The 26,470-nt window shown below is 42.2% G+C and overlaps 1 protein-coding gene across 3 annotated transcripts in view; it reads right to left on the reverse strand.

Moving 5' to 3' along the window:
• Positions 1-2,016: 2,016 nt before the first annotated feature.
• The window catches only part of LOC110488722 (nuclear factor NF-kappa-B p105 subunit), a 35,479-nt gene continuing 11,025 nt past the window's right edge, over positions 2,017-26,470 (reverse strand). For all 3 annotated transcript variants that reach the window (XM_090198299.1, XM_021561045.3, XM_090198300.1), the window contains exons 4-24: positions 25,698-25,738; positions 25,458-25,556; positions 17,716-17,864; positions 15,733-15,896; positions 15,436-15,594; positions 12,485-12,589; positions 8,892-8,983; positions 8,661-8,799; positions 8,331-8,474; positions 8,020-8,118; positions 7,826-7,942; positions 7,498-7,639; positions 7,162-7,276; positions 6,856-7,057; positions 6,601-6,770; positions 5,206-5,308; positions 4,939-5,066; positions 4,606-4,675; positions 4,312-4,478; positions 3,647-3,785; positions 2,017-3,507 (exon numbers count right to left, since the gene is read on the reverse strand). In XM_090198299.1, the coding sequence (XP_090054425.1) occupies positions 3,428-3,507; positions 3,647-3,785; positions 4,312-4,478; positions 4,606-4,675; positions 4,939-5,066; positions 5,206-5,308; positions 6,601-6,770; positions 6,856-7,057; positions 7,162-7,276; positions 7,498-7,639; positions 7,826-7,942; positions 8,020-8,118; positions 8,331-8,474; positions 8,661-8,799; positions 8,892-8,983; positions 12,485-12,589; positions 15,436-15,594; positions 15,733-15,896; positions 17,716-17,864; positions 25,458-25,556; positions 25,698-25,738 (2,624 nt within the window). In that variant the 3' untranslated portion in view covers positions 2,017-3,427. The remainder of the gene's footprint in view (positions 3,508-3,646; positions 3,786-4,311; positions 4,479-4,605; positions 4,676-4,938; positions 5,067-5,205; positions 5,309-6,600; positions 6,771-6,855; positions 7,058-7,161; positions 7,277-7,497; positions 7,640-7,825; positions 7,943-8,019; positions 8,119-8,330; positions 8,475-8,660; positions 8,800-8,891; positions 8,984-12,484; positions 12,590-15,435; positions 15,595-15,732; positions 15,897-17,715; positions 17,865-25,457; positions 25,557-25,697; positions 25,739-26,470) is intronic.

A 26,470-nucleotide genomic window follows, 5' to 3' on the forward strand; every position in this document is an offset into this window, starting at 1 on the left:
GTCCTCCCAGGCCCACCCATGGCTGCGGCCTGTGAAATCCATAGATTAGGGCCTAATGAATTTGTTAAAATTGACTTTACTTGACTGTAACTCTGCAAAATCTTAATTGTTGCATGTTTATTTTTCTGTATAAAATATTGTCCTATTATACAGTGTACAGTTGTGAGAATGACACAAATATTAATTTCCACAAAGTTTGCTGCTTCAGTGTCTAGATATTTTTGTCAGATGTTAGTATGAAATACTGAAGTATAATTACAAGCATTTCACAAGTGTCAAAGGATTTTATTGACAATTACATGAAGTTGATGCAAAGAGTCAATATTTGCAGTGTTAACCCTTCTTATGCAAGACCTCTGAAATCTGCCCTGGCATGCTGTCAATTAACTTCTGGGCCACATGAAGCAGGCAGGTGTGACTGCGTCTGCACACACAGTGAGGCAAAGACTTTTGGAGGATGGCCTGGTGTCAAGGGCAGCAAAGAAGCCACTTCTCTCCAGAAAAAACAGCAGGGAGACTGATATTCTGCAAATGGCAGCCCAGTCTTGCATAATCAATGCTTGGAGTTTGTCAGAATTTGTTGGTTTTTCTTTGTCCACCCACCTCTTGAGGATTGACCACAAGTTCTCAATGGGATTAAGGTCTGGGGAGTTTCCTGGCCATGGACCCAAAATATTGATGTTTTGTTTCCCCGAGCCACTTAGTTGTCACTTTTGCCTTATGGCAAGGTGCTCCATCATGCTGGAAAAGGTATTGTTCATCACCAAACTGTTCCTGGATGGTTGTGAGAAGTTGCTCTCTTGTACAATCCCTGTACCTTTTGCAGAATATCAGTCTCCCTGCTGTTTTTCTCTGGAGAGAAGTGGCTTCTTTGCTGCCCTTCTTGACACCAGGCCATCCTCCAAAAGTCTTTGCCTCACTGTGCGTGCAGACGCAGTCACACCTGCCTGCTGTCATTCCTGAGCAAGCTCTGTACTGGTGGTGCCCAGATCCCGCAGCTGAATCAACTTTAGGAGACGGTCCTGGCACTTGCTGGACTTTCTTGGGCGCCCTGAAACCTTCTTCACAACAATTGAACCCGCTCTCCTTGAAGTATTTGATGATCCGATAAATGGTTGATTTAGGTGCAATATCCTTGCCTGTGAAGCCCTTTTTGTGCCAAACAACGATGACGGCACATGTTTCCTTGCATGTAACCATGGTTGACAGAGGAATAACAATGATTCCAAGCACCACCCTCCTTTTGAAGCATCCAGTCTGTTATTCGAACTCAATCAGCATGACAGAGTGATCTCCAGCCTTGTCCTCGTCAACACTCACACTTGTGTTGACGAGAGAATCACTGACATGTCAGCTGGTCCGAAATGCAGTGGAATTTTTTGGGGGGGAGGGATACAGTTCTTTTGCATGGCAGAGGAACTTTGCAATTAATTTGATCACTCTTCATAACATTCTGGAGTATATGCAAATTGCCATCATACAAACTGAGGCAGCAGACTGTGAAAATTAATATTTGTGTCATTCTCAAAACTTTTGGCCATGACTGTATACAGGTTTTTTTTATTTCTCTATAAATAGCCTCAATGTAAACTGATCCTCAATGTCTTATGTTTTTTTTCTTGGAAAGCTTTGAATGATACTATATTAGTACTTGTTGCATATTCAACTTGTCTAAAAAGCCTCATCAACTGATTTGAGCCAGGCTGTGGATTAACTGCATTGTTTGAATGGAATGTTGGAAGTGAATATGAAAAATGTATGGTATCATTCCTCAAAAACTGTTGCTAGCTCTCAGAACATAGTGGAGATAAAAATGCATATCTTAAGAGTTTATCACAGCACTGGCAAACAATGGCTGACCTTTAGACTGTCATAAGATTAATATCCATTTTAGTATTCTAATTCTATGGTCAGATACTTGCCATCTTCCCCCAACTTGTTGTGCAAGTGCGTGAATATGTACGGGCCTTTGTCCACCACTAAGAAGCTGCTAGAACATGAGGAAAAGACATGCACACAATTAACAATTTTATTAAAAAACTATTACAATAGAACCCATTAAAAAGCAAACCTTTGACTATACAAAAGTTTCACAGGGTACAGGTATAAATATTGAAGCTCCACACAAAGTGAAGCGGTGCTTGCCTATTAAACCTTTGGTTTAGGATTGATCTCAAAATGCCAGTGTTGTCAGGAAAATGTTGGAACAGCTTCAAACTTGGTTGAAACAAATCTTTCAATGTCCATCTGATGTCGATAACATAAAAGAGGGTTTATGAATACCAAATGACTCACTGAATACTTAATTGCAAAATGGGAAAGAACAATGAAGAAAATAAAGCACCACTCATTCTCCAACATGTCTTCACCGTGGTCTTGAAGCAGAACTTGATAACCTGACTATGAACGTTTGATAAAACAATTCAACTGAATCAAGTGCATTGATAACAAAAGTAAATATTACTATAAACAAATGGCTTTCAAAAGTGAGTTTAGACCCTACTTCATACAGACGTCAAGGGGTACGATGAAAAGCTTGTCTACACAGGAATGAACTCGAGGCTATTCAAAAGTGGTTTCTGTACTGTAGTCAAGGCTGAGGATTGTGCTTTAACAGGCTTCATGATTATTACAATAAACCATTATCATACGTACAAATCACTGGTAGCACCACTTCCATAGGACATTTAATTAGACTTTGTTGTATGATAGAAGAGCATGTATTAGTGGTTGCTTGGTTTCAATACAAACCACTCAACTGTAACCATTCTATCCATGTGATATTTCCACAGCTACTTTATGAGTGGGGGATATATAACGGGCTATCCTTTTGGCAACTACTGCTGTATATGGAGGACATTTTCATTTAATATCATTTATCAGACACCTTTTTCCAAAGTGGCTTACGCCTTGTAAATCAGGGGGTGTTGGAACTTATTTCTCTCGGGCTTTGCCAAGGTCCAGAGTGCCACACTCAAAATTGGTTATTTGAATCGGCTGCATTTTTGACCGCCATGCTCCAAATGAACTGTAGTGTGGGGAGAACATTTCTGATCATATCATTTTGAATCTAATAATCTCTTAAATTACAAATGATGAAAAAAGTATTTTCCACATTTATACCAAGCCTCAGTTTTCCCCTGAATAAAACACATTCATGATGTTAATTCAAACAAGATTCAAATAGATTACATTCAGGTTTCCTGAAATGTCATTATGCAAACATAACATGCATACTATGTTTACGTATACAAAGCCACTTTCAAAACATTAAAAGTAAGGATATTTAGCATGATGTGTGAGGAGACGAGCTTGCTAGAGTGTCCCTTTCAGAGAGAAATTGTCTGTAGCCTGCTTATAGGAAGTAGAAGGCTCATGAAATCCTGACAAGGTCAGGGCCCTGATGTGTGATTAACCAATCTGGCAGTCACGCTGTGGAGAGCTCCACCCCACTGTCACACACGCCACTGTCCTCCTGTCCGTCCAGCTTCAGATCCTGGACACGTCCTGAGAGACAAGTGGGGGAGGGGGTTAAGGGCAGGTGACATATGCCAGATGATTCTATTTAAATCTTATAAGGTATGCTAGTATATATATATATATATATAGTACATTGAGCTACTGGCTGAGTCCTTTTTGAGCTTACCTAAGAGCTCTGTGGTGCTTCGGGGAGCTAGAGGAGCCTGCTCCGTTTCACACAGTGCCCCCTGCAGTACTGTCAACGCGGTGGAGTTATCCACCATCCTGAGTCCCTCCAAAAGGTCCATGACCATTCCCCCGGACACCTACAGGGTAGCCTAGTGGTTAGAGCGTTGGACTAGTAACCGCAAGGTTGCAAGTTCAAACCCCCGAGCTGACAAGGTACAAATCTGTCGTTCTGCCCCTGAACAGGCAGTTAACCCACTGTTCCTAGGCCGTCATTGAAAATAAGAATTTGTTCTTAACTGACTTGCCTAGTTAAATAAAGGTCAAATAAAAAAATAAATAAATGCAGACAGGGGCATAGAAGTGTTACTTATCGACAAACTATTGAGTCCAAATTAAACAGAAGTGTTGAAAAAAAAAAAGTCCCCAAAATTCAATGAGAACATATGAATTCATTTTCTGTGCTGACTTGAATTCAAGGTGGGAGAAATCTGAGCAAAAAAATAAGCTATCAATGTGAAATGTATAATCTTACAATGCCTATGTTTCCCCCTCGTGTCTTTGTCTGAATGTTGATTAATGTGCCCTGGCACAACACCAGAGAAAAGGAGGAGTAAGTTTCCAGAGAAACATCGGCTTTCTTAGGTTGGGATAGTGTGCGTGTACCTCGTAGCTGTCCAGCAGTGTGCTGGCGGGGGAGGGGCTGAGTCTGAAGGCGCTGTTGAGGATGCCCAGCCCCAGCGTGTTTGCCAGGCTCTCCCAGCTCCCCCCCTGGCACTCAAGGGCCTGGCATAATGCCCGCTTTGTGTCTGAGCCCAGGCTCCGCATGTCGCCTACAGAAACATGACACCGTTAGCTGTACTCCACAGTGGACAAGAACCAAGATGAGACAGCAGTATATCCCTATGGCTTAGAGATTACAATGAAGGGGGTTGTTTAAACTGAAGTGCAGGAGCCAACCTTGAGGGGGGATGAAGACTGGGATGGTGGTCTCTGGCTTGTACTCTTTGCCATTCAGAATTTCCAACACCTAGAAGTACAAGGAGGAGAGAGAATATTTAGCGAACATTCAAATAGAGAAAAATGAAATGTTCTTTCAGCTCGTGAATTCACGTCAGTAGTTTCGGCGTCATAAAATGACATGCATGTTATCTTTAGAGTAAACATGTAAAGGTGTGAGAAAGGACTGTAGCAATATTAGTCAGTTGAGTGAGATACCTGCAAGACGATAGCAGAACATGGAGGAAAATGACTTCCAGAAAACACATCAAAGTGTGTGCATGTGAAACCCACCTCAGGAGTGGCAGCCATGTTAAGAGGAGTCATCCCTGGGATGTAGCCTTCATCCTCTTCCTCATCCACACAGCAGTCATCCTCTCTGAAGAACAGGGGCTCAAAGTTTTCTTTGTGAGGATTGGCACCTAGACATGAAAAGATTGATCAAGTCATGTCTGCCTTTGAGCTAGGACTATATTACCAAAGAGCAGTTACAGAGAAAACAAAGACATCAAACTAAGCCATTTTCACAAAAGGGGACAGTTTGAAGAAACGCCTTCATACCTGCAGCCATGAGGAGAGCGGTCAGTTTGACAGAGCCCCGGCCTGCTGCTATGTGGAGAGGGCTGGAGCCGTTGTAGGTGCAGCAGTCCACATCAGCATTCCCCTGCGGAGGGAGAGAACACTGTCAACACACATCTTACACCCAGTGGCGACCCGTCATTCTGACATGAGAAGTGCCCATCCATGAAGGCTCAAGGTCATTGGCCACAGATAAAATGATCAAATCATCAAATCATGTTATATGTACAGTGGCTCTGATTGGACTGATCATGTCAACATCATACTTTCAAGAGCTTAGCTAGCAGTCATCATCATGAATCAAATCGACAATCTACTGGCAAATTCTTTTCAATCCTTGTCACGTGACGATAAATAATGAAGAGAAATTCTAGATAGAACGTATCGGTGCCCATCGGCCATTGCACATAAACATTACACAACAAGTTGGAAATCGCAAATTCAACAGTGGAAGGTGGAAGGTGAGTCCAAATATGTATTGTATGCTGCTGCATAAATGATGTAATATGCCAGGGAGATATGTATACTGTAGCTAAGAAAGTAATCATCTATACCTCCATGTGGCTCACGCTAATCATTTGGTCCCTTTTCCCCTCTTAATTAGCCTATAGCCTGTTTTAGAGAAATGTAATCATCGAATATTGTAAGAGCTTTCGTTGCTTATATGCTCCCGTTATCTATCATACGGTTCTGACTTGGTGTACAGGGAGAATACTGTAAGAACGGCTCATGTCCTGAATTCTGTTGCTGTACATTTCTAAAGTGCTGAACAAGTAGTTATATCGACTACTTGCTCATTAATGTCTTAATAGAAATTACGGCTTGCCTCTTATCCGCTTGTCGTCCCCTTACGCCATAGTTTGTACATCTCAATTGTCAGTAGAAACTACATTTGTTTAAACAAGTCAGCCATATCAGCTATGTTTTTTAAAAAGACAGTAAATGAGGCTGAATGAACTGTTTCGCTGCCAGACAAGGCTCCACTGATAACCAGGTGTAGCAGTGGTAAGGTGTCAGGACAGCTTTATGTAGGCCCTAACAGTTTGTGGGAACCGGTTGACACCATTATAACACAATTAATGTATTGTTTAGTGTAGTGGCTTTGCTGGCATGCGTAATTATTATTTAAAAATGTAGTTTGCCCCACCAAGATGTGCATGCTTAAATCGCCACTGCTTACACCCATCCACCGTCACAAGGAAAGGGCTACTTGAGTTGTGCTAGTTTGTTACGTTCTAGTTTCACCTTACTAAATACACTCTAGCTCTCCCTTCCAGGTATTGACCAGGCCCAACTCTGCTTAGCCTCAAGATGCCAGCCAGTAGAAAGATGCAGGATGGTAGTTATGGAGGTAGGCAAGGCTTCTACGGTACATACCTCCAGTAGCAGGCAGCCTGCCAGGGAGACGTTGTCCAGCTCAGTGGCCAAGTGGAGTGCCGTGCGGCCGCAGCTCCTCTCCTGGCCCTCCACATTGCCCCCGCTCACCAAGAGGTCCCTGAGGGAACATAGGCTATTGGCCAGCACAGCCAGGTGGAGGGAGCAAAATCCTGGAGGACAAAAGCACTGTCATGCTCTAGTTGACTCTTCACTTTCTACTATGCATGTGTCTGTGTGTATAGGAGTGTGTTGTACCTGCTGTGTTGGGGAGGTCCACTAGTTCCACCACCTCTCTGTGTCTTAGTAGAAATCCCACCATCCCTCCCTCCTTCTGCTGAGTGGCCAGGTGTAGAGCTGTGTTTCCGTGGCGATCAGACAGAGTGACATCAGCCCCAGCCAATACGAGGGCCTCGGCCGCCTCCTTCTGCTGGGTTATTACCGCTAGGTGCAAAGGAGTCTGGGATAGAGGGACACAAATATAGGATATTACTGCCTGCTCTGTCACAGACGGATTAAGATCACCACAGAAACACAAGGCTTGTTAGTGTACGTGTTTGTTACCTGGTAGAGGTCATTCCTCATGTTGAGGACCTCCTCTCCAGGCAGGGCAGAGAGCACCTGGGCTAGACTCCTGACTGCGTCTGTCTGGCTGTGGATCACCCCTAGATGGAGACCACTGGAAAAACAGAGGACAAGTCCAGATTGGCATGTGCTACTGTAGAAACTATGCCATATCAGGGTTATATTTCCCATTGGCATCAATGCAAAGCTGAATGCTGATGGACACAAGATGGAAGCAAATCAATGCAGTTAAAAAAAGTTAGACAAATGCAGTGAAAGTCAGAATTATGTTTATGTTATGATTAGGTCTGAAGTGATAGGTTGGGGGGGGCGTACGTGTCGCCGTTCTCGTCCTGAGCCGTCATGAGGTGGCGCTGTGGAGCCAGCAGGTAGCGGACGTCTCCAGTGACGGCGTAATGGAAGAGGGCTTCAGCCTGCCTCTCAGCCACATCCACCAGCCTAGCCTCCAGCATGCATTCTGGACACAAAACCACTGTCATTAACTACCCTGGCCTCCAACACACAGTCCTACACTGACAAGTACAGTGGTCTGTTTCCTTGTCCAGTGGCCCACTCTGGCTAATCACTATACTAATTTCCCTGTTGGGCACACCGCCAGTCCTGTCCCCTGGTCCTAGCTCCACACCAGCCCCTCTCTCCTCACTTGTCTCCCCGGCAGAGGCATCCTCCTCCGACTGGGCTCGGTCCGCCACCACTGCCGAGGACGGGTCATCGCCCATGTCGCAGTCATCACCGCTGTCCTCCGCTCTGCCCTGTGTAGCTGTGTCGAGGGAACATGGTTGAGCTTCATTCCTATCCTGAACTTAAATGGAATTGCAGACAGACAAACACGCTCACCATGTTTAATGCCCGCCCCGCCACCACTCATGCCAGGGGAAAAGCCAGCGCTATAGCCGGTGCCGTAGTTATTGTAGGTGGAATAGGCCTGGAAGTAACCTAAAAGATAAAAAAAAGTTGTTCTTTTTAAGTGGTTTTACATTTCCTTTTAGCCTAAATAGACAGTAAAGCTTTTGAACTTGTACTTCGTCTCGTGTGAAGAACTTTGAGAAATTTCCCATTTGAAGTTTACATGGCTTGTCTCGTTCATCTTAAAATCACATTCCTTCTGTGTAAAAATAACGACTCATCAGAAACATTTTTGGGTGTACCTCCTCCCCCTGAGCCGGGTCCTCCCCCTGTAGCGGAGCCTCCTCCCCCTGGTCCCCGGTACATGCCCCCTGCTCCACCTTGGCCGCTGTAGTCCTGGAAATTAGGCAGGGTCTTCTGTCTTTTCCTCTGCACCTCTTCCTTATCTGAGGATGAAGACCAGGGGCAAGATGAGCCGATTGACATGACAGTTGACAGAAGAGTGGGTTATGTCCAATTTGAACCCCGTGCCATAAGAATGGCACAAACTATAGTGGGTTGGGATAGAGACCAGCATGCACAGGGGAGGGGGACTCCAGGACCAGGTCTGGGGGTGTTTCAGACCGGCTCACCTATGATCTGTGGGTGGTAGGTGAAAGGCTTGGGCTCGCTCGTCTCGTTGTCCGATTTACGCTTCAGCTGCACAAACACTGAGGTGGGCTTCTGGAGGTTCAGGTCTCTGTATTTGGGGGTCTTGAAAACAATGGCAAACTGTGGAAGGGAGTGGAGATTTTACCAGTGGTTAGGTTATAGTACTGTTACAGGGGAGGACATATAAACAGACTTTATTGTGTGTCACGGACCTGTCGATGGACATCAGTGGGGGAGAAGTCCCCAAAGGCCTCCCATGTCAGCCCTGTCTCGTCATCCTCATAGAAGCGCACCTGGATGTCATCTGTAATGACAGGGGAAACGGTACACGGTCACAACACCACTTTCAAACTAGGAGTAAAAGAACAAACTGGTGACGTGAAAGATATTGGAGGATAATAGAAGATAACAAGGAAGTGGTGCCACCCACTACTGACACACAACTACAGAAGTATTTGAATATCCTATTGGAATGTTTTAGCTGCACCGTACATGTCCTTGACAAGAAAACTCAAGTCCTGGGAGAGCTGCTGGGTGTGCAGACCTTTGCTCCAACCCAACACTAATATTTCAAAGAATCGACTAAAATCGTGATCTTCAGTATGTTTTGTCTGAATGAAGTGTCTTAGAACTGGGCTGGAACAAAAGACTGAAGGGCTGGAGTAGTATACCACTGATGGACTCTGCAAAGCATGATACAGCGAGTGGACACTCTTACTGACAGATGTGGCTGCTTTGCGTGGTGTATTGTTGTCTCTACTTACTTGCTCTTTGTGCTGTTGTCTGTGCCCAACAATGTTTGTACCCTGTTTTGTGCTGCTACCATGTGCTGCTGCCATGTTGTGTTGCTACCATGCTGTGTTATCATGTGTTGCTGCTATGCTATGTTGTCGTCCTAGGACTCTCTTTATGTCGTGTTGTCTCTCTTGTCGTGTGTTTTGTCCTACATTTTGAATCCCATCCCTGTCCCCACAGGAGGCCTTTTGGTAGGCTGTCATTGTAAATAATTTGTTCTTAACTGATTTGCCATGTTAAATAAAAAAGGTAGAAATAGACTCGAGATGAGGCCCTTTGTTTGGAGGTCAAACAGCAGAGCACAAAAAAAGACAAACTGAGGTCCCAAAAGAGGATCTTGCATTCCAGGGTTGTTGTTGGGGTGGTAAATCAGAGATTACCAGTTGATCTCTGTGATTCCTGCCCAGCGAGAATACGATCAAGGGAGGGTCTGAAAACACGATACCGTCATCGGATCTTAGAATGTGCCAATGTTTGTGAACGATTCCCTTAATTTGTTCAGCGCACTTTGAATAGTTAGAGCGCAAGAATGCTTATTTTTGCGAGACTGACCATAAAAAAGGTCATGTCTCGTTTTGTTTTGAATTTTCTCAATGGCAGCATTAATCTGACCATTTTTGTAGCCCCTCTCCTTGAATTTTCTTTCTGTCGAAACCTGAGTGTTTTTTGCTAATTCTTTTGATTCGACAGAATTGGCTGTAGGGCAAACTGTTTTTCAAGGCAAGTGGGTGACAACTATCGGCCCACAACAAACTGTTACGATCAGTAGGTTTCCTGTAAAGAGCAGTGTATAGAACATTATCTTCGCATGATGTATTGTCTCCTCTACCTGCAGTTGGAGTCAAAAGTTTACATACACCGTAGCCAAATACATTTAAACTCATTGTTCACAATTCCTGACATTTAATCCTAGTAACGATTCCGTCTTAGGTCAGTTAGGATCACCACGTTATTTTAAAAATGTGAAATGTCAGAATAATAGTAGAGAGAATGATTTAATTAATATTTTATTTCTTTCATCACATTCCCAGTGGGTCGGAAGTTTACATACACTCAATAAGTATTTGGTAGCATTGCCTTTACATTTTTTAACTTGGGTCAAATGTTTCGGGTAGCCTTCCACAAGCTTCCCACAATAAGTTGGGTGAATTTTGGCCCATTCCTCCTGACAGAGCTGGTGTAACTGAGTCAGGTTTGTAGGCCTCCTTGCTCGCACACGCTTTTTCAGTTCTGTGGGATTGAGGTCAGGGCTTTGTGATGGCCACTCCAATACCTTGACTTCGTTGTCCTTAAGTAATTTTGCCACAACTTTGGAAGTATGCTTGGGGTCATTGTCCATTTGGAAGACCCATTTGCGACCAAGCTTTAACTCTAACTGATGCCTTGAGATGTTGCGTCAATATATCCACATACTTTTCCATCCTCATGATGCCATCTATTTTGTGAAGTGCACCAGTCCCTCCTGCAGCAAAGCACCCCCACAACATGATGCTGCCACCCCCATGCTTCACGGTTGGGATGGTGTTCTTCAGTTTGCAAACATCCCCCCTTTTCCTCCAAACATAACGATGGTCATTATGACCAAACAGTTCTATATTTGTTTCATCAGACCAGAGGACATTTCTCCAAAAAGTACGATCTTTGTCCCCATGTGCAGTTACAAACCGTAGTCTGGCTTTTTTATGGCGGTTTTGGAGCAGTGGCTTCTTCCTTGCCGAGTGGCCTTTCAGGTTATGTCGATAGAGGACTCGTTTTTACTGTGGATATAGATACCAGACTTGTGGTCTTGGCTGATTTCTTTTGATTTTCCCATGATGTCAAGCAAAAAAGCACTGAGTTTGAAGGTAGGCCTTGAAATACATCCACAGGTACACCTCCAATTGACTCAAATTATGTCAATAGCCTATCAGAAGCTTCTAAAGCCATGACATCATTTTCTGGAATTTTCCAAGCTGTTTAAAGGCATAGTCAATTTAGTGTATGTAAACTTCTGACCCACTGGAATTGTGATACAGTGAATTCTAAGTGAAATAATCTGTCTGTAAACAATTGTTGGAAAAATTACTTGTGTCATGCACAAAGTAGATGTCCTAACCAACTTGCCAAAACTATAGTTTGCTAACAAGAAATTTGTGGAGTGGTTGAAAAACGAGTTTTAATGATGTTTGTACCATGTTTTGTGCTGCTATCATGCTGTGTTTTCATGTGTTGCTGCCATGCTATGTTGTTGTCGTAGGTCTCTCTTTATATAGTGTTGTGGTGTCTCTCTTGTCGTGATGTGCATTTTATCCCAGCCCCCGTCCCCACAGGAGGCCTTTTGGTAGGCTGTCATTGTAAATAAGAATTTGTTCTTAACTGACTTGCCTTGTTAAATAAAGGTTAAATAAAATAAATAAATAAAAAGGTAGAAATAGACTTGAGATGAGGCCTTTTGTTTGGTGGTCAAACAGCAGAGCCCAAAAAAAGACTTGAACTTCTGTCCCAAGAGAGGATCTTGCATTCCAGGTTTGTTGACGTTTTGCCAACAGGCCAATACGGCTAAAACAAAAAGGTAGAGAGAGGACAATACACCGCTATAAACCTCTTCCTGGAAAAGCAGGCCGGAGGACTTCCTTCTTGAACAGTCTGACGATGTCACACAGAACTAAGAGCCGGAGAGATAGTGCTTCAGACTACGTGTTGACTACATGTTGCTTCAGACGACATGTTGCTTCAGACTATGTGTTGACTACATGTTGCTTCAGACTGCATGTGGCTTCAGACTATGTGTTGACTACATGTTGCTTCAGACTGCATGTGGCTTCAGACTATGTGTTGCTTCAGACGACATGTTGCTTCAGACTATGTGTTGACTACATGTTGCTTCAGACTGCATGTGGCTTCAGACTGCGTGTTGCTCCAGACTACGTGTTGACTACGTGTTGCTTTAGACTACATTATCTTCATGATAACGGTGATAAATCACACTCGGGATCATAGATGACAAATCCATTCCAGTCACATACTGTACCTTTCTGGACCTTGTCACAGAGCAGGTAGACCTCTTCTCCTCCTGTCACACAGCCAGCTGTGCGGTCCATCCGCACAATCTTCAGGTTGGATGCATTAGGAGCTTCTACAAACAGAATAAGGGAACTCAGATCTTCTGTTTAGTGCAGGCAGAATACCGTTACTTCTCATTCATTGACAGCTAATAGGTACACTTCCTTCAGAAAGTATTCAAACACCTTAACATTTTGTTTTATGACAGGTTGAATTCAAAATGGTTTAAAAAATAATAAATCTCACCCATCTACACTCAATACCCCATAATGACAAAGTGAAAACATGTTTTTGTTTTTTTAGAAATGTTTGTTTTCATACCCGAGTCAATACTTTGTAAAAGCACCTTTTGCAGCGATTACAGCTGTGAGTCTCAAACAGCTTTCCACACCTGGATTGTGCAACATTTACCCATTACTTTTTTCAAAATTCTCAAAATTGGTTGTTGATCATTGATAGAAAACCATTTTCAGGTCTTGCCATAGATTTTCAAGCAGATTTTAGTCAAAACTGTAACTCGGACACTCAGGAACATGTCTTCTTGGTAAGCAACTCCAGTGTACATTTGGCCTTGTGTTTAAGGTTATTGTCCTGCTGAAGGGTGAATTAATCTGTCAGTGTATGGTGGAAAGCAGACTGAACCAGGTTTTCCTCTAGGATTTTGCCTGTGCTTAGCGTCACTCCGTAAAAAATGTTATCCTAAAAAACTTCCCAGTCCTTTAATGTTTAAAAGCATACCCATAACATGATGCAGCCACCACTATGCTTGAAAATATGGAGAGTGGTACTCAGTAATGTGTTGTATTGGATTTTCCCCAAACATAACACTTTGTATTCAGAACAAAAAGTTAATTGCTTTTCCACATTTTTGCAGTATTACTTTAGAGCCTTGTTGTAAACAGAATTAATATATTTATTCTGTACAGGCTTCCTTCTTTTAACTCTGTCAATTAGGTTAGTATTGTGGAGTAACTACAATGTTGTTGCTCCAGCCTCCATTTTCTCCTATCACAGCCATTAAACTCTTAACTGTTTTAAAGTCACCATTGGCCTCATGATGTAATCCCGGAGCAGTTTTCTTCCTCTCCAGCAACTGAGTTAGGAAGGACGCTGTATCTTTGTAGTGATTGGGTGTATTGATATAAGTGTAGTTAATAACTTCACCATGCTCAAAGGGATATTATTTTTTATTTTTTTGTGTGTGAATTTTACCCCCCTTTTCTCCCCAATTTCGTGGCTTCAAATTGTTAGTAGCTACTATCTTGTCTCATCGCTACAACTCCCGTACGGGCTCGGGAGAGATGAAGGTCGAAAGTCATGCGTCCTCCGATACACAACCCAACCAAGCCGCACTGCTTCTTAACACAGCGCGCATCCAACCCGGAAGCCAGCCGCACCAATGTGTCGGAGGAAACACTGTGCACCTGGCAACCTTGGTTAGCGTGCACTGCGCCCGGCCCGCCACAGGAGTCGCTGGAGCGCGATGAGACAAGGATATCCCTACCGGCCAAACCCTCCCTAACCCGGACGACGCTAGGCCAATTGTGCGTCGCCCCACAGACCTCTCGGTCGCGGCCGGTTGTGACAGAGCCTAGGCGCGAACCCAGAGTCTCTGCCCTTAACCACTGCGCCACCCGGGAGGCCCTCAAAGGGATATTTAATGTCAGCTTTAAAAAAATTAAATAAAAAAAGTACCCATCTACCAATTCCCTGCAAGGCATTGGAAAACCTCCCTGGTCTTTTTGGTTGAATCTGTGTTTGAAATTCACTGCTCGACTGAGGGACCTTAAATAAATTGTATGTGTGGGGTACATAGAGGAGGCAGTCATTCAAAAATCATGTTAAACACTATTATTGCACACAGAGTGGATCCATGCAAATGTTTACTCCTGAACTTATTTAGGTTTGCCATATCAAAGGGGTATAATACTTATTGACTCAAGACATTTCAGCCTTTCATTTTTAATACATTTGTAAACGTTTCTAAAACCATTTTTCTCTTTGACATTATGGGGGTGTATGCCAGTGACAAAAATCAAAATGTAATTCATTTTAAATTCAGGCCTCATAAACACATAAACAAAATGTGGAAAAAGTTAAGAGGTGTGAATACTTTGAAGGCACTGTAACGAAAACACTTTTCTCTTTACTGTGCATAATTCATATTGGATTCCTTGTAAATCCTTGAAATTGCCCATTGTTATCAAACTGGAACCACTATTTTACTTGTTTCTCTTCAAAAATATTTTCTAATTTCAAAAAACCACAGAGACACCAAATGTGGAAAAAAAAGACTTGACACAAACTGTGTGGATGCTTTCACACAGTAAAGGGCAGGCATCAAAATGAAATTGAAGGCCTAGTTTCAGCCTGCGAGAGGAAGCCGAGTAAGAAACGTGACGTAGCGGAAGAACAGAGCTAGGAAAATGAAACCAGTGCACACTGATGTGGTTTTTACTTCAATACATCTTAAACTCAGTGACTAATTACATGAATTCAGTATTGAGAGGCACAATAATGGTTCTATTCATTTGTTCAAACAGTAGTTCCTTCCTGAGCTTCATTAAGCTGAGGCACTACTGGGTACTATGTATCCTAATATGGTGTGTGTCTATGGTGAGGTGGGGGACCTTTGTCATTGATGGACTTCGTGAAGGGTAATGGAACATCCTTCACTGATAATGTAAAGAAGAAACAAAATGGTGGAGCACAGACAGTTCTTATTGGGTCATGGCTAAAGACTGTTTCAGCTAGCTAGCTAGAACCGTTGTCTTGTTGAGGTCACAGCACACTGGGAAACACAGCACTAATGGCCTAATCTTTTTTTTCATAAATCATGCATTGATGTCAACGGGCACATTTTCACCAGAACTGTAGTTGATTTGGTGCTTAGTGACGAGGTGGCTGTTAGTGACTTACTGCTGTCGAAAATGGGGTCTGATATGACGGGGTCCAGTCTACGGGAGAAGCCCCCGTCACTATCTGGGAGGAAGGCTGTGAACATGAGGCGCACCACGCTTAGGTCCATCTCTTTAGCCTGCTTGGTTGCTGCACTGCAGATCATGCTTCTCTGGTGATCTGAAGGCAGACACACACACGAAGGTTGAGTGTGAAGTTGGCGATGCGTATATATTCATATATATGCAAAACAACAAATATTCTTAGTGCTCTGCAGAAATACATTAATTCAATCAAATTGTCTTAAAGGTGACTGACCAGTGAGCTCCCGGGGGATGCGAACCTCTCCCTGGATGGCGTCTATCTCGGGGTGGATGACAATGCCACAGTTGTAGCCCATCCGGTAGGCCTCAGTCATGCGGTCCTCCAGTGTCTTACTCACATTCTTCTTGGTCACATGGAGGATGCCCAGGTTGGGGAAACTGTCACAAGGAATGTCTAATTTACATGTGGTACATTTTTAAGAATTACTGCAAGATATAACACCATAAGGTCAATTCAAGTTAGATGGGGAAACCCTAAGTCAGAAATCACATCATTACATATGATCTCAAAGGAAGGATCCATGATGGCCCTATAGGATGTCCAGACATTTCTGCAATGTTGTCAATAAGCAAACAGTTAAAGGTGTTAAACATACTCATTACCGGTAAGCTAACTGGTTCTGTCGGTGGTGTGTGTTAGGGCTGTGAAGATCATGGAATTTTGGTTAATGGTTTGCAAAATTAAGGCAGGTAAATCTTCTGTCCTCTAGTGGGTCAATCTATCACGTGCAGTGGTCATGCCTCTGGGTTATGTACATAGACCTGACGTTTGCTAGCCTATTTGATCTCAAATTCGTTTTTCACTTTTGCTTATACAGTGCATTCGGAAATATTCAGACCCCTTGACTTTTTCCACATTTTATTACGTTACAGTCTTATTCTCAAATTGAATGTTCCCTCATCAATCTACACACAATATCCCCTAATGACAAAACAAAAACAAGTTTTTAGAAATGTTCGTACATTATTTTTAAACAAAAATGACATTTACAAGTATTCAGACCCATTACTCAGTACATTGTTGAAGCACCTTTGGCAGGGATTACAGCCTTGAGTCTTCTTGGATATGTCACTACAAGCTTGGCACACCTGTATTTGGGGAGTTTATACCATTTTTCTCTGCAGATCCTCTCAAGCTCTGTCAGGTTGGATGGGGAGCGTCGCTGAACAACTATTTTCAGGTCTCTCCAGAGATGTTTGATCGGGTTCAAGTCCGGGCTTTGGCTGGGCCACTCAAGGACATTCAGAGACTTGTCCCGAAGCCACTCCTGCGTTGTCTTGGCTGTGTGCTTAGGGTCGTTGTCCTGTTGGAAGGTGAACCTTCGCCCCAGTCGGAGGTCCTGAGCGCTCTGGAGCAGGTTTTCATCAAGGATCTCTCTGTACCCTTCTCCCTTCATCTTTCCCTCGATCCTGACTAGTCTCCAAGTCCCTGCCTCTGAAAAACATTCTCACAGCATGATGCTGTCACTACCATGCTTCACCGTAGGGATGGTGCCAGGTTTCCTCCAGATATGATGTTTGGCATTCAGGCCAAACAATTAAATCTTGGTTTCATCAGAGGAACTCTTGAACTCTTGTCAGAGTGACCATTGGGTTCTTGGTCACCTCCCTGACCAAGGCCCTTCTCCCCTGATTGCTCAGTTTGGCCGGGCGGCCAGCTCGAGGGAGAGCCTTGGTGGTTCCAACTTTCTTCCATTTAAGAATGATGGAGGCCACTGTGTTCTTGGGGACCTTCAATGCTGCAGACATTTTTTGATACCCTTCCCCAGATCTGTGCCTCGACACAATCCTGTCTCGGAGCTCTATGGACAATTCCTTTGACCTCGTTGCTTGGTTTTTGCTCTGACATGCACTGTCAACTGTGGGACCTTATATAGACAAAAATGTCAAATAACCTGTTTTAACTTTGTCATGATGGGTTATTGTGCATAAATTGACGATTAAATGTATTTAAAATGTTATCAATTTTAGAATAAGGCTGTAACGTAACGAAATGTGGAAAAAGTCAAGGCGTCTGAATACTGAAAATGTCCACACTCACCAATAATGACATTGGATAGCTAAATTCAGCAGACAGAGTGGCGATTCAGGTCGGATTTTGGCATATTTTTGTTGGTTACATGTTTATACAATTACCTTACCAGCCCTAGTGTGTGTTAATGCGCAACGCTAACTAGAGAGAGCGGTGGAGACACACCTGATGCTGGAGTCTTTGGGCTGTTGGTCTGTGATGCAGATGCCTTTGTCACACTGCTTGCCCACCAAACTGTGGGCATGGAGGTGGGCATCTTTAGAGTTGGTCACCAGCTGTACCACCACACGTGCCAACCCCTGGTAGTTACAGATCTGCAAAGACAACACCAATGTCCTTTTTAGAGGGAGACACGTTTTAGACAAGCTATTAGAACGATAGCCTAGTGTGCCAGACTGCTTACATAGTATGGTAGTGTTTAAAAAAATTAAATAATAATCTTGTCAAATCTAAAATGTGCTCTCGGGTTTATTGGCTCTTGGCCTGTGTAGCTAGTTCAGTCATACCTTGACTGAGTGACAGTTAGGAGCTAGAGTGTTACTGTCACTTTGTGCTTTGTTTCTCATGTGGTTATTCAGACACTTTCTCTAGGGGGAAAATTAGTCACTTTTGCAACAACGAAAACAACACACACATCCTTCGAAACAGTTAAGAAAATCCCAGTCCAAATGGTAAACAATTTCTGAGTGATGAATTAACCAAATGAGGTTAGTCACACACTTTCTCTAGGGGGGAAGTGTGTCACTCATACGTCAAAAAACACACACATGCAAATCACACATAAACACACAGCATTCAAAACAGTGGAATATGCCATTAAAAATGGTAAACAATTTCTGAGTGATGCATCAACCAAATGAATACATGAAAGAAATGCTGAATGAAAACAGTTTTACACATGGCTCAGATTTTGACAAAGGGTTATATGCTGACCACACCGCCTGTGTTGTATGGGAGAGCGTTGCAAAATAAATGTACACATACATCTTATTCAATAATTTCATCCAAACGTTACCAGGCGCTAACATAGAACATGGTTCTATTTTAGACACTTGAGGCGCTGTCAAGTCCCACCTCTCCCCACACACATACACGTGGGTGATTGACAGATGAACAAGGTCCACACTTCAGTAGGTTGCAGTAATGCACCTGAAAAAGTTGGTTGCCAACCGCCATAAAAAAATCCATAGAAGAAGACTAGGAGAGATTACTAGAAACTAACTAGGTTTCCCCTATGGATTAATTGTCAGAGTAGAGAACACACGATTTTGTGTGACTCAAAAATGGGTCAAAATTCTACAAAGATCCAGCAAAAAAAATAATAAAAAAAAATAAATGTAAAAAAAAAATGGACATGTCTATATCTCAGGACAAATTAGCTAGCAACATCAAGCTAGCTAAATGTCCATGAATGTTTTATGTGTGTTTCAACCTTCTCCCAAATATAGTTGATATAGTTGAGTTTTCTACATTGTAGAATAATAGTGAATAAATCAAAACTATGAAATAACACATATGGAATCATACAGTAAACCATAAAATATTTAGATCTGTTTAACACTTTGAGATTCTTCAAAGTAGCCACCCTTTGCCTTTGACAGCTTTGCACACTCTTGGCATTCTCTTAACCAGCTTAACCTGGAATGCTTTTCCAACAGTCTTGGAGTTTCCACATATGCTGAACACTTGTCTGCTTTTCCTTCATGCTGTGGTACAACTCATCCCAAACCATCTCAATTTGGTTGAGGTCAGGTGATTGTGGAGGCCAGGTCATCGAATGTAGCACTCCATCACTCTCCTTCTTGGTCAAATAGCCCTTACACAGCGTGGAGGTATGTTTTGTGTCATTTTCCTGTTGAAAAACAAATGATAGTCCCACTAAGAGCAAACCAGATGGCTTGGCGTATCGCTGCAGAAGGCTGTGGTAGCCATGCTGGTTAAGTGTGCCTTGAATTCTAAATAAATCACTGACAGTGTCACCAGCAAAGCCCTCCCACACCATCACACCTCCTCTTCCATGCTTCACAATCGGAACCACACATGCAGAGATCATCCGTTCACCTACTCTGCGTCTCACAAAGGCAAACTAAAAATCGCAACTCATCAGACCAAAAGGACAGATTTTCACCGGTCTAATGTCCATTGCTCGTGTTTCTTGGCACAAGCAAGTCTCTTCTTCTTATTGGTGTCCTTTAGTAGTGGTTTCTTTGCAGCAATTCGACCACTAAGGCCTGATTCACGCAGTCTCCTCTGAACAGTTGATGTTGAGATGTGTCTGTTACTTGAACTCTGAAGCATTTATTTGGGCTGCAATGTCTGAGTCTGGTAACTCTAATGTACTTATCCTCTGCAGCAGAGATAACTCTGGGTCTTCCTTTCCTGTGGCGGTCCTCATGAGAGCCAGTTTCATCATAGCACTTGATGGTTTTTGCGACTGCACTTGAAACTTTCAAAGTTATTTACATTTTCCAGATTGACTGTTCATGCCTTAAAGTAATGATGGACTGTCATTTCTCTGCTTATTTTAGCTGTTCTTGCCATAATATGGACTTGGTCTTTTACCAAATAGGGCTATCTTCTGTATACCTTGTCACAACATAACTGATTGGTTAGTGAATGATTTTTCTTTTAATCCTGCTTTTGTGATTGTATCTTTTGTTCTACAAAATGGCTGCGTTTTTTCTTTGTTTTGGTGGTGGTCTAATATAAATATGTGGTGTGTTTTCGCCGTAAAACATTTTAAAAATCTGACATGCTGGGTAGATGAACAAGGTGTTTATCTTTCATTTGAGGTATTGGACTTGTTAATGTGTGGAGGTTAAATATTTCTAAGAATATTTTTGCATTCCCTGCGCCACCGTTTCAGCTCAACGAGCGGGTGTAGTTCCCGCATGGGAACCCATAGGCATAACAGGTATTAAGGAAAGAAATTCCACAAATTAACTTTTAACAAGGCAAACCTGTTAATTGAAATGCATTCCAGGTGACTACCTCATGAAGCTGGTTGAGAGAATGCCAAGATTGTGCAAAGCTGTCACTTTTTTGGTTACTACATGATTCGAAATGTGTTATTTCATAGTTTTGAGGTCTTCAGTGTAATTCGACAACAGAAAATAGTACACATTTTAAAAAAAAATAAAAAAAATAAAAAAACTTGCATGAGTAGGTGTCCAAACTTTTGACTGGTACTGTAAATGATTAACTCTGGGAGTGACGGATGCTTATGGATATCAACACATGTAATAGACACAAAACGTAAAAGTATGCCATCTAACCACTTTGAAATCTTACACAAAATAATTACTACACTGTAGACAAATGCCTTCACTTCACCTCTTTCTGGTTCTCCCAGCCAAAATTGGCCTCCATACAAAACCAACCACGTTCCAAGAAATGGTACATATGCTGTTAGGTGCAGCAGTCAGAGGGTGAGACTGAAGAGCACATTTTGAATTTGCCTACCTAGAAAAGTCTTTAGCCTGCCCTGGAGTTCAAATGTCTCGCCTCCACCCTTGTCTTTATCCACTGCATTTAAAAGAGAACTCACATCAATGTACTATGTAACTTTATGTACAGAAGCACAGCATAGACAGTGGGCTATATCTGCCTCTACAACCTATAGAACAGGTTTGAGAGACACCTCTATGTTTTACACTGAGGCAGTCAAGATTCTGAGACCGTGGAGGCGATCTGAAAACACAGTTTCCTGTTGGTGATGCCACTCGACAGTCCCTAGTAATTACCTCTATGACACAGGAGGAAATTCCCAACAGGCTTAAAACAAAGTAAATGGCAGGGAGAAGGGGGATGATGATTTATATACACTCTCCTCCATATGCATTTGGACAGTGAAGCTAAAATTGTTAATGTGGCCTTGTACTCTAGCATTTGGGATTTGAGATTTCATATGAGGTAGGGATACAGAACGTTACATTTTATTTGAGGGTATTGTTATACATATGTTTTACCATTTAGAAATTAAAGCACTTTATATACAGTGGCTTGCGAAAGTATTCACCCCCTTGGCATTTACACAACATGCCTACCACTTTGAAGATGCAAAATAAATATTTTTTTATTGTGAAACAAACGAGAAATAAAACAAAAAAACAAAACTTGAGCGTGCATAACTATTCACCTCCCCAAAGTCAATACTTTGTAGGGCCACCTTTTGCAGCAATTACAGCTGCAAGTCTCTTGGGGTATGTAAGCTCTATAAGCTTGGCACATCTAGCCACTGGGATTTTTGGCCATTCTTCAAGGCAAAACTACTCCAGCTCCTTCAAGTTGGATGGGTTCTGCTTGTTCTGATTAAAGAAGCTATAAAACTGGCCTTCTTTAGACTAGTTTAGTATCTGGAGCATCAGCATTTGTGGGTTCGATTACAGGTAGCTAGAAACTACAGGTAGCTAGAACTTTCTTCTGAAACTCGTCAGTCTATTCTTGTTCTGAGAATTTTTTTTTTTTTTTTGCTTTTCCATGCAAGAAATTGTCAAGAAACTGAAGACCTCGTACAATGCCGTGTACTACTCCCTTCACAGAACAGTGCAAAATGGCTCGAACCAGAATAGAAAGAGGAGTGGGAGGCCCCGGTGCACAACTGAGCAAGAGGACAAGTACATTAGAATGTCTAGTTTGAGAAACAGACACCTCACAAGTCCTCAACTGACAGCTTCATTAAATAGCACCTGCAAAACACCAGTCTCAATGTCAACAGTGAAGAACTCTGGGATGCTGGCCTTCTAGGCAGAGTTGCAAAGAAAAAGCCATATCTCAGACTGGCCAATAAAAATAAAAGATTAAGATGTGCAAATGAACACAGACACTCTGCCTAGAAGGCTAGCATCCCGGAATCACCTCTTCACTCTTGATGTTGAGACTGGTGTTTTGCGGGTATGATTTCATTTCAGTTTAATCCACCTGAAAAGACAGAACAAATAATACAACAAATAGTGGTTAAACTCAAATACACCAATTGATAAAAAAAATAAGTATTTATCATTTAAAAATAATGTATCATAAATAGGACTGGTGGAGTTGTCACACATGCAGCTAACACAGACATGGGAATGTCTGTTCTACCCCAAATTACAACCAACTAATTGCTGCATTACCAGAAAAATAGAAGAGGCAAGTGGAAGGGGGAAAAAGTAAGGAACTTATCTGTCGGCCCTGCATTAAATAACATAAATGGTTAAAGAAAATTGTTTCAGTTTCATTTAAGGAGCAAAATTGACAGCTGTGATATAAGTTGCAAAATAGTTGGGAAGAGATTTTCGATGTACTGATTCCATGGCACGTGGTTTATGAATTGACACGCAAAAAACTATCCCGGATTCAAAACTTTTCAATTTAAATTATTATACAAAATTCTTGCAACCAATAGAATATTATATATATGTGGGATACAATCTTCCCAGCTCTGCAGATTTTGCTTTGAGGAGGCAGAGTCATTAGATCATTTATTTTGATACTGTCCATATGTAGCTCGTTTTTTGGTTACAGGTCCAGGAATGGCTGAAGAATTGCAACATTTACCTAGAACTAACGCTGCAGATGGCAACACTGGGTGATTTGAAAAGCCATAGTCAATCGATCAATAATATAATCATTATTTTAGCAAAAACAAAAATGTATCTTTAATTGACAATCTGTAGAAGCTATGAGAATAGAAAGGTTCAGTACTGTTGTGAAGCATCACAGCACAGTTGAAAAATATATGGCAAATAGAAATCCAAAATGGATGGTGTTGAGAGATAGATGGGAGGGGTTGAATGGAGCTGAAGGGTGGGACTAATAACAAGATAACAAATGTAAAACATACAGGGTCTGTAAAATGTATATAGGTTCAGAAATGTTGTGAAATAGCACAGTTACAAATAGAAATCAAACTGGATGGACATCAGAAATAGAGGAAAGACTAAAAACAAACAAAATAACTCTTGTAAAATAGATTGTGTCTGTAAAATGTGTATAATAAGTATAAACTGAAGGTAGAAGCCTAAATGTCTTTGTTTATTAGTTTACTCCAATTGGGGGAAGGGTGGTAGGGTTTGCGGGGAATAATAAAGGTATATTCTACAAAAAAAATCCTGTGAACAGAACTTACTGAAGAAATTAAGAGGACATTCCTCTTTCCCCTGACCATTGAATGACTATCCATTCTCATGTCTTGCTCCAATAAAATATAACTTAAACCTTTTAGCGAAAAACCCCTCAGGTGTAAAGGTTAAAATGTATTGAAACAAAAGCACGCTCAGAAGAAGTGACTCATCACCAACAGACAATACCTACTCTTACTGCTTGAGGGAAATATTTGGAGGCATAACAAGAGGGGATTTCCCAGAGTACAGTCTGAACATAGTTCAAATTGCCTAAAGATACAAATAATGTATCTGTGTGTGTTTGTGTTTGTGTGGGGGAAAATTGTGTTATTTGTATGAACAGATTTCTGTCAGGATGGACATTTAAATGTTAGCTTGAAATGCAGGCGGAGCTTATTAAAAAGTTTTCAATAACACATGAAAAAAATGATTACACCTCAAACAGGTGAGACACAAAATTCCTAGGAATCTCATGGGGAATTCCTACTTCCGCTTGTTTAGTTGAAAAATCAAAAGAAGAAAGGCGAGAAGGACGGACAGCAGCCATCAAGGAGGGAAAGGAAAAAAGAAAGTAAAGGAGGGAAGGGAAAGAACAAAGGAAGGATGGATAGAAAGACAGAATGAAGGACAGAAGGTGTGACTGAAGAATGGAAGGAAAAAAATAACATCAGGAAGGACATGTTGGTGGGACCATAGAGATACATAAAGGACTCATCTTTGTATCTATGCCATTATAGCATCTGTGACAGCATGAGTCATTGAGGCAATCTCCGTTTTGAAGTAGTCAATTTTCTATTTCACAATTGGCTGATCCCTCCTCATGACCCAGTTGGACATGACTCCCACACAGGTCCCACCCAGTTAACTACATTAAAATGGTAGAATTAGAGGTCTTCACAGATCCACCTGTACCCTAAAACCCGAGCAAGAACTCTAAATAAAGTCACAGGTCTGGGTCGGATCTGATAAGTCTTGGGTATGTATAATTTTAAAATGACTTGTCCGGAAGGGCCCGTACAGATCCAAACACGACTGCTGCAGTAGAGAGAGAGACATTTGATCCTTTATGCTGCTGCTCTTGCTTTTCACGAGAGTGGAGTGTATGGCTTGTTGTTTGACAATCTTAAGTCAACAAAGCGGCAATAGGCTACAGTCATAGAGCCTCGCGCCGTCTCTGGCAAAAGTTAGGAGATATCTAATCAATGGAAGATGGAATTAAAATGACAATTAAAAGTTAAAGGAGGAAGATAGGCCACAACGACCAAGAGCCAATGTGTAGGCTGCTACTTAATTTTCTGAATGGAGTTGTTGTTATTATTAACTGTAGGATGAGAAAGCGCATGCAGCCTCAACTAGCTAACATTAGCTACCTTAACTAGCTTCTCCCGGTTTGATGCAGTCAAGACTGGTACTACGTAATCATATTGGATGATAAAAACCTAGCTATGCAGCTATTAGTCTACTAGAGCGCGCGTCAGCTTGGTTGGTTGCTGTCTCTTCCTACTCAACTTGTCACTCGCTCACACTCGCGCTTTATCAGCGCCGGTTAATAAGGTAGCTTAAATTACTTTTCTCCTTCTTCCCTCACTCGGATCGGACCAGGTCTGCATCCGACCAGGTCTATACTGGATCTAGCTGTCTTCTGGATTGCTCGAAACGGGTCTCCATATTTAAAAAAATATTTATGCATATTGAGTCTAAGTGGGAAAGACCCTGGTCCATTTCGAAACGGGTCCACCTCTACCCTCAATACAGCCTTTTGGTCACTAGAGGCCTCTATCTTTCTCTATGGGTGGGACTTACCTTGACCTGGGGATATGACTTCCTGTTCTTCTCGCTGGAGGCCCCTGGAAGCCCACCGTGAGAGGGTCCCTCACACCCATAACGGAACCTGAAGCCCCGCTGGAACAGACATGAATGATAGTCAAATAAACCATTTTTAATATCACTTTGAAATATGTTAACATTTTAATTTTGAGTGTACTTTGATTACATAGCCTATGCTGTAACTGAGAAAAGGAGCACACTGAAGACAAGGGTTACCTGTTTAGGCTGTTCAATGATTTCAAGGTAGGGTCCATCTGCTGTAATTAAGAACAAATAAACAATGGTTTACGTTAGTTTTACAGCAGGACTGGCTGACCCTCCTCCTATTGGGTGTGAATGCTTTTGCTCCAGCTCTGCTCTAACACACCTGATTCTACTAACTAATAAGCGGCCAATGAGGACATTGATTAGCGAAAGCAGGTGTTAGAGCAAGGCTGGAACAAAACCCTGAACAACCAGTAGCTCTCTAGGGCCATCCCTCTTCTTAACAAATATCTTTAATTGAGCTCAGGTGCTGTAGTAGAGGTTGTATTTTGAATCAGATAAACAAAACTAACAAAGTTATGACCTTTTAGGAATGGGGGCCTGGGCTCTGTAGTTCCATGTCAACAAAACAAAGGTTGAGTCTTTTACCAAATATGACAAAACCGCTTGTGATAGTCGTCTCATCTTGCTCCTCAAACAATTGTTAGCTGAGCCAGCCTCTTCCTCTTCCTGCCTAAAGCAGAGCCCGCTGCCTAAGCCACATCCTCCCTCCGATGTAACTTCAATCAAACACCTTATCAGCCAAATTATACTCGGCTTCGGCTCTCTATAGAACAGACGACCTTCTTCAGGACATTGAAATTCGACATTTTCCTTCAGCTCTAAGAATGGAGCAGAGCCCTCACAGGATGGCTGTATCCATACCTGTAAGATTAATGAAGTAATGAGCATCCATATAAAAGATTGAGGGGTATGTCCATTCATTTAGACTGCTCTTGAATATG

The sequence above is a fragment of the Oncorhynchus mykiss genome, chromosome 14 (assembly GCF_057628025.1).
Source record: "Oncorhynchus mykiss isolate SJ-2025 chromosome 14, ASM5762802v1, whole genome shotgun sequence".
Taxonomy (NCBI): Eukaryota; Metazoa; Chordata; class Actinopteri; order Salmoniformes; family Salmonidae; genus Oncorhynchus; species Oncorhynchus mykiss.